Source organism: Chlamydotis macqueenii, chromosome 17, assembly GCF_036417535.1.
Source record: "Chlamydotis macqueenii isolate bChlMac1 chromosome 17, bChlMac1.mat, whole genome shotgun sequence".
Lineage (NCBI taxonomy): Eukaryota > Metazoa > Chordata > Aves > Otidiformes > Otididae > Chlamydotis > Chlamydotis macqueenii.
Window position 1 is genome coordinate 1,359,476 of NC_141572.1, and position 7,223 is coordinate 1,366,698.

Here is a 7,223-nt window from a genome sequence, read left to right on the forward strand (position 1 = left end):
TCCAGGATATAGAGTATTTTGAACTTTTTGGAAAACTGGCTAGATGAAGGTCGGTTGAGAACAAACTTCCTCCTGAGCAAAACAAGGGTGTTACTCATTAAAAACATGTATCGACAGGACTACAGCAGCATTTCACGGCGACAAAGTATTCTTGGCATTTAAGATCAGTAGTTGCAGTCTTTATTAGCAAGTTACCAAGTGCACTATCTACTCTCCTGCTTTAATTTATTCATCTGGTTCCTTGGATTACCAAAGACAGTGTTTGAATCAGAAATTGACAGTTATGTCAGGGAAGAAAGCTTCTATTTTCAGAGTCCAGGTGCTTGACTGCTGAATATTTCACTTCTTGGCTACAGCCATCACTTTCCGAAACGTGAGGTTGATTCTTGGGGCAAGCACTCTCTTGCGGATGGGCAGGCTGTGGTACCAGTACACATTGGTGGGGTACTTCATCATCAGCAGGCTACCGTGGGCTAGCTGCAGTTTGACTGGCTTAACGTGGCGCGTTGCATTCTTCCCTCTGGAATCACAGTGCCTGAAAACAAAGTCTCTGCAAGCTCCGAAGGACACAGACGCGATAGGACTGCGTGGAACCAGCTCTCTCTCGTCATCTCGATGTTCACCTATGTGGTCCTCACCATCTTTATATCTGTACACAGAACAGATCAGTTAGTTCTTCTACCAATCCGATTAAATGAACGTCAAACAACGCTCTGTCAACATTGATGCACAAGCAATTTTCTATTTGAACAAGTTACTTGGTGCAACTGGAAGTCAGACATACCTGTTAATAAGAACAAAATTAAAAGTATGTCCCGTGTCCAAAGTGACGCGGTCTCTGATACGCTCGACAACTGGGATCCACGGCTTGGGAGAGAAGGTAACGCCCGAGTAAGTGTACGTTAACTCAGGGTCTCCATAGGTTACCTGCTTCCTTGGAATATGATGCCATTTGCCAAACACTTGCAGTTTTGTCATTTCACCTGTTTAAACAAGACACGTGAAGGATCAAAGCCAACTCTGTATTACCTCTGCAGTTCACAGTTTCAACATTCTCATTGACTCAGAGCTTCTGGGAATCTCCGGTGGGACAACAGAAGTGCTTACGACAACCCAAAAGCTGTCACCTGCGTTCAAGTGTTTCTGTCCCAACAAAGTACGTCACGCTCAAGCTGGACACTGCCCGACTGCCCTCCTTGAACGGGACGAGCACCCACACCCTGTTCTGTTGAGTTAACGTGACTGGGCAGAGCTCATATACGGCACCTACCAACAAACTCAACTACTTTGGTTCTTTGGAAACGTTAAAACCTTAAGGAAACAGCTTGGCACACGCTTCAAGCTTAGCAAAACTAACAACGTGTGCTAGGGCCCAACCAGGCCCTGCAGAAACCTCTCCAGCGCTGACAGCTCTGCCCAGGCCACGGGAATCAGTCCGGGCCTTGCCTTGGGCAGGCCGGGGCACGGAGGGGTGCGTGTGGCGCCCCGTACCTTCGAAGTACTCCACCTCCTCTTCCAGCTGCCGGAAAATCTCGTCAGCCTCGGCCTTGCCGAACAGCAGCCGGTAGTCACAGCACAGCCCCTCCGCGCGGATCTCCTGCCAGGGGGGCTGCCCCGCGCCGGGCTCCTCCGGCCGCGGCCTCTTCCCGCCGCCGCCCCCCGCCTCCCCGGGGGGCCGTTTGACCACGTACCGGTCCATGGCCGCCCGCCCGGAGGCACCGGGACCGGACGGGACCGGCAGCGGCGGGGAAGCCCCCGGCCCCTCAGAGCCCGCCCCGCGCATGCGCCTGGGCGGCCCGTGCGCTCCCCCTCCCTCCGGTGGGCGCCGCCCCCCCCCCCCCACGCCCCCTCCGCGCAGGCGCACGCTCTTGGCGCCAAATCCCGGTGCTGCCCGCCGGTGCCGCTGCTGCCCCTCACCCGCTCCTCCTCCTCCGCCATGATCGGGCAGAAGACGCTGCACTCCTTCTTCAGCGCCGCGCCGGCGAAGAAGCGCGGCCGCTCCCCGGAGCCCGGCGGCGACGCCGAGGTAGCGAGCGGGGGAGTGGGGGAGGCTGGCGGCGCTGGAAGGGGGAGAGGGGGCTCCGGTTGCGGGGGCTGAGGCTGGGGAGGGCGGGGGGCGGGCTTGCGGGTGGGGGGTGTCTCGCGGCGTTGGTGGCCGTTGGTGGGGGGGGGGAACCAGGCGCTACGCGGCCGCTTCCAAAAACCCCGCGCTCCGGGCACGCCTGACTGCCCTCTCAATCGCCGCTACCCAGTGGGCGCCGAGGACTGCCGTGACGTCACGGTTGCTAGGCAGAGCGGCGCTGCGCCTCCCGCGGCAAACCAATAGGGAGGAGCGGGGCGTTTTCCCGTTGACCAATGAGAAGCGGGAGCTTGGAGTTCCCACTTGTAGGCGGGACCCGCTTAGCGCGTCCGCCAATGGGGAGCGGGCCTGCCGTTGTTTTGCCGCGAAACGGCCGCGTGCGGAGGGCGGCGCGTGGCCGAGGGGGTGGGGGGGGGGGCGGCAATGGCGGCCGCCCGGCTCCCGCTGCTGGGCCTGCGGCTGGGCCGCCGCGCCCCCCGCCCGCTCTGCAGCCCCCTCTTCGCCCGCCCGTTCCAGCTCAGCGCCGCCAAGAAGGCGAAAGCGGAGAGCGGGGCCTCGCCGCTGAGCCCGGAGCAGCTGGAACGGATCCGCAGGAACAAGGAGGCGGCGCGGCAGCGGCTGGCCGAGCGGAACGTGCCCCCGGGCTTCGGGGAGAGCTGGCGGCGGCAGCTGGAGGGGGAGTTCTCCAAGCCCTACTTCGTGGAGGTGAGCGAGGGCGGGCCGGGGGGGTCGGGGGGGGGCCGCTCCCCGCGCTGACCCGGCCCCTCCGCCCCCGCAGCTGATGGCGTTCGTGGCGGAGGAGAGGAAGCGGCACACGGTGTACCCGCCCCCCGAGCAGGTCTTCACCTGGACGCGGATGTGCGACATCAGGGATGTGAGTGGAGCTTGGGGGGGGTGGGGGCCGTGCTCCAGCTGCTGGGGCGCTGGGGACCCCAGGAATGCAGGGCTGGGTGCAGGGACACCTTACGGGCTCACAGAACGGTTTGGGGTGGAAGGGACCTTCAAAGCCCACCCAGTCCAGCCCCCCTGCCAGGAGCAGGGACATCTCCAACCAGGTCAGGTTGCTCACAGCCCCGGCCAACCTGGCCTGGAATGTTTCCAGGGATGGGGCTTCCACCTCCTCTCTGAGCAACCTGGGCTGGTGCTCTACCACCCTCAGCGTAAGAAATTTCTTCCTTGTATCCAGTCTGAATCTGCCCTCTTTTTGTTTAAACCCATTTACCCCTCGTCCTATCACACCAGGCCCTGCTGGAGAGTCTCTCCCCATCTTCCCTATCAGCCCCCTTTGGGCACTGGAGGGCCGCTCTCAGGTCTTCAGGTCTCTCAGGTCTCCCCGGAGCCTCCTCTTCTCCAGGCGGAACAGCCCCAGCTCTCTCAGCCTGGCCTCACAGCAGAGCTGCTCCAGCCCTCTCAGCATCTGCGTGGCCTCCTCTGGACCCCTTCCAACAGCTCCATGTCCTTGTGATGTTGGGGACTCCAGAGCTGGACGCAGCGCTGCAGGGGGGGCCTCAGCAGAGCAGAGGGGCAGAATCCCCTTCTTTGAGCAGCTGGCCACGCTGGTGCACCTTTGTGTGATGTCTCCTGAGCTTCCATCCCGTGTGATGTGGATGCTGTTCTTTCTCTTGCATAATTTGTGAATCCTGGCTTCTCTTTCATCTCCGATACTGAGACGTGTTTTTATTGTTTTATTACCCTCACTGGCCCCATAATTTCCTTTAAAACTAGTTGATCTTTCAACGGTATTTCCAGTGTTACCAGCTTAATGTAGTGCTTGGGTTTTGGATCTCGTACATCTCTTTTTAATTGATCTGTAATGAACTACAAATTTTAAAAAATGACAGTGTTTAAGGTAATCCTATTACCAATAAGCTGTGTCAAAAATATCACAGCAACTGTAGCATAAAACTAAAATCTCAGTGATTTAACTTCAGTTCCTGGGGGTTTGGGTGGTTTTTGTTTGTTTTGATCTGTGTGTTTGTTTTAGGCTCATTTTATAAGCTTTTGGGAGAAATACTGATCATATTTCAGTGCTAACAAAGGTCTGCTTTCAGGTCAAGGTTGTCATTTTGGGACAGGACCCATATCATGGACCCAACCAAGCTCACGGGCTCTGTTTCAGCGTCCAGAAGCCTGTTCCACCTCCCCCCAGGTACGACAGCGCTCGATTTGCAAAATCCCCTTTGTTTGCAGGTTCTTTGCAGTTGTGTGTTATTTATAGCTCTGAGTCAGATAACTGATAGGAAGTGCGTTGCGACTGCTGAAACCCGAGTTGTGCGTTGCCCAGAAGAAATACCGCTGCGAAATACGGGGTAATTCTGTGTAGTTTGATAGTCTGAAGAGCATGCTGGACATAAATGCATTTTCAGTTGTGCTGAGGCCGTGTCGTTAAGCTTCTGTCCAGGCACACAAAGGGGAGTTCTTGTTACCCTGCTTCTACAAATGGCTTTGTTATCTTAAATGATAAGATGAAAATCAATCCTCTTCCTGCCTAGCTTCAGAGCAGTGAGCAGTGCTGTTTGCTCTTCTCTTTAAACGCGCATATTAAAGAAAACTTCTGTGGTTGTTTGCAGTTTAGAAAATATTTACAAAGAGCTATCTACGGACATTGAGGACTTCACTCATCCTGGTCATGGTGATCTCACTGGCTGGGCCAAGCAAGGTGAGTTAGTAGACACCCCAGTAACGTGTCCGCTGTAGGTTGTAGACAAGAAAACTGCTCCATGGTTGGAAACAGTCCATCTGTAAAAGAGAAAATTGGTTCTGAGTGCCTGTCGCTTAGCACAGAATGAAAATATTCCATTTAATCTGTCACTTCCTAGGGGAAGCAGGAAAAAGCAGTAATGCTTGATTCGGTTTCATCTTCTGTCCCTCTGCTTTGTTTGTGTGCCAGGGGTGCTCCTGCTCAACGCTGTCCTGACGGTGCGGGCTCACCAGGCCACTTCCCACAAGGAGAGGGGCTGGGAGCAGTTCACGGACGTGGTGGTGTCCTGGCTCAACAAGAACTTGCACGGCGTCGTCTTCATGCTGTGGGGAGCCTACGCGCAGAGGAAAGGCAGCTCCATTGACAGGGTACGTACGGGTTACCCCTCCTCGTCTGTTCCCTCTCGCTGATATTTTTATTTTTTTTTCTTCAGTTGGGTGGACACTAGAGGGCACTTCCCTTACAGAATTGGGGTTTTCTCCCTGCTTGAACTCTGCCGTCAAATTTAGTTGCCCTTCTGTTCCAGCTTAGCCTTTGCCAGAATTAAGTAACAAAAGTGGAGCAAGTGTGAACTGCTGTGGTCAGAAAAGCCTCCTGTTGAGGACAAGAACTGTTTTTTCTAAGAAAAGGCTCATAAAGAAGTGTAAATGTTCCGTTTAGGATTACAGCAATTGGAAAATGGCCAGAGTATTGCTGCTGCTTGACGTAGTCCGGCCTCCTGTGCTCAGTGGGACAAAAGCCTCTGTCCGCACAGCCAGTTCTTGGGGTCCTCAGGCTGGTGGCTGAGGGTGGAGAGAGGAAATCGCACCTGCCTGGTGGGGCAGAAGCAGCCAGCCTTGGCCAGGGAGCCGAAAGCATGCAAATCTAACGAGCGGTTTCCTCTCACGCTTTACAGAAACGCCACCACGTCCTGCAGACGGTTCATCCCTCGCCCCTCTCCGTCAACAGGGGGTTTTTTGGCTGTCGGCACTTCTCGAAGACAAACGAATTGCTCAAAAAATCCGGCAAGGCGCCCATTGACTGGCGAGCGCTCTGAGCTGCCCGGAAGCTGCTGGGGTCTGACGGTTGGAAACGGCCCCTCTTCCAGGGGTTGTCTTGTTTCCGAAAAACTTCTGCTGACCTGAGAGTTACTCTTGGATGTTGATCAAGGAACAAATGACCAAACTTTCAGAGATGTTGTATATTTTTTTTAAAATGTGTTCTAAAGAGCAGATTGGAGCGTTACATGGATAGCTTCTCTGCTGTTTGAACAGGGCTTAGCCTGGTTTGAAGCAAAGAAAAAAAAAATCTATATTAATTTTTTTGTTGTTATAGTGGGAATATCTTTTCAGGCTCTTGTGAGGGATGCCAGTTCTCACAGGTGAAGCTGTTCAGCTTTTGTAAATACGCTGCTGCGCCTCTTCCTGCTGTGCTCATCCCGATCTCCTCTCCGGGAGCGTGGGGCTGACTCCACGGGATAACAGGCAGATGCTTGTGGTTTTTGCTTTTTGCTACGGATTACGAGATTTATTAGAAGCGTGGCCTCTTGGCACTGTGAAGACCGTACGCTGTCAGAAGCGTTACTTGGCGTACTGTACTCCAGATTTCGGGGTTAATCGCCCCAGCAGCCGAGGGGAGGCTGTGACCGAGGCTGTGGTTGTGCTCTGAGCTTTTTGTTGGCATTTAGAAAGGAAAACAGTAAGTTTTTACGTTCTCGCTGAGTGTGTTAATCGCTTGGATGACAGGTGAGCTGTGATGACCATGAACTTCGTGGTGCCTGCCGGTGGCAGCAGCGAAGGTTTGTTCCACAAGATCTGCCAGTTGGTGGGCTGAGGGTTGCAGGTTGTTTGAGATCTTTTAAGGTGTTAAAAGAGGGATTTCTGTGCTTTGCCTTCATAGCAGCCAAGAGGTTTCTGGCCAGTGCTGAAAATAACTGCTGGGGCTTCCAGGCTGGAAACAAGGTTGGACATCGCACTTCTGGGTGTCCAGCCCATCTTTGACTTTGTAATTCCTTTAATGGCAGTGAAGTGCCCTCCGTGTTTGCAAGTTACGTCTGGTTTTGTAGGATACCCCTTAAACCTTTCTCTGGTATTTGTTAGGTAACACTAGTACAAGTGGAGTTTATACTTTCTGTGGCTCTGTTGTAGTTTTTTTTTTGTGGTTTGATTGCCCCCCCCCAGTTTGTTTTTTAAATAAAAATGCTTTATTTATGTTGTGGTGTGATCTTACCTTGGTGGGAAGGGTGCCTGGGGTGAGGCCCTGGCTCTGCGAGGGGTGCTGGCCTAGGAGGGGGGGGTCCCTGCTCCCCCCAGGAGGCAAAGCCACACAAACTGGAGCTTCTCCTTGTCCCCAGACCGGGCGCGGGGCCAGGGCACCTTTGTCCCCCAAGGATCGGATGTCCCAGGCCGGCTGTGCCAAGGCCCCCCCACGCTTTCCACCCTCGCCTCCAGCAGAAGTTTTCCA

At 54.5% G+C, this 7,223-nt stretch overlaps 2 protein-coding genes across 4 annotated transcripts; one reads left to right on the forward strand and one right to left on the reverse strand.

The window, feature by feature from the left end:
* Window positions 1-148: 148 nt before the first annotated feature.
* ALKBH2 (alkB homolog 2, alpha-ketoglutarate dependent dioxygenase) lies at window positions 149-1,745 on the reverse strand. The gene is made up of 3 exons (XM_010122084.2): window positions 1,492-1,745; window positions 785-983; window positions 149-649 (listed from the first exon to the last, which is right to left on the reverse strand). The coding sequence occupies exons 1-3, from the start codon at window positions 1,697-1,699 to the stop codon at window positions 340-342; spliced, it is 717 nt and encodes a 238-aa protein (XP_010120386.2). The 5' UTR covers window positions 1,700-1,745; the 3' UTR covers window positions 149-339.
* Window positions 1,746-1,906: 161 nt separating this feature from the next.
* On the forward strand, window positions 1,907-6,970 carry UNG (uracil DNA glycosylase). Of its 3 annotated transcripts, XM_086761182.1 has the most exons (7): window positions 1,907-2,026; window positions 2,597-2,785; window positions 2,859-2,954; window positions 4,132-4,229; window positions 4,651-4,739; window positions 4,971-5,149; window positions 5,677-6,970. In XM_086761182.1, the coding sequence occupies exons 1-7, from the start codon at window positions 1,937-1,939 to the stop codon at window positions 5,815-5,817; spliced, it is 882 nt and encodes a 293-aa protein (XP_086617308.1). In that variant the 5' UTR covers window positions 1,907-1,936; the 3' UTR covers window positions 5,818-6,970. The 3 variants fall into 3 exon arrangements, with proteins under 3 accessions (XP_086617308.1, XP_086617307.1, XP_086617309.1); XM_086761181.1 differs by lacking the exon at window positions 1,907-2,026 and having other exon boundaries at window positions 2,491-2,785; XM_086761183.1 differs by lacking the exon at window positions 1,907-2,026 and having other exon boundaries at window positions 2,491-2,785; window positions 4,971-5,018; window positions 5,715-6,970.
* Window positions 6,971-7,223: the final 253 nt, after the last annotated feature.

Bases quoted from the DNA above. Each gene is read 5' to 3' on its own strand.
- UNG (XM_086761181.1), top strand. From the start codon at position 2,504: ATGGCGGCCGCCCGGCTCCCGCTGCTGGGCCTGCGGCTGGGCCGCCGC. The intron at 2,786-2,858 runs GTGAGCGAGGGC...CCGCCCCCGCAG, and splicing joins CCAAGCCCTACTTCGTGGAG to CTGATGGCGTTCGTGGCGGA. The intron at 2,955-4,131 runs GTGAGTGGAGCT...GTCTGCTTTCAG, and splicing joins GGATGTGCGACATCAGGGAT to GTCAAGGTTGTCATTTTGGG.
- ALKBH2 (XM_010122084.2), bottom strand. From the start codon at position 1,699: ATGGACCGGTACGTGGTCAAACGGCCCCCCGGGGAGGCGGGGGGCGGC. The intron at 984-1,491 runs GTACGGGGCGCC...TTGTTTAAACAG, and splicing joins GGAGGTGGAGTACTTCGAAG to GTGAAATGACAAAACTGCAA. The intron at 650-784 runs GTATGTCTGACT...TTCTGTGTACAG, and splicing joins AATTTTGTTCTTATTAACAG to ATATAAAGATGGTGAGGACC.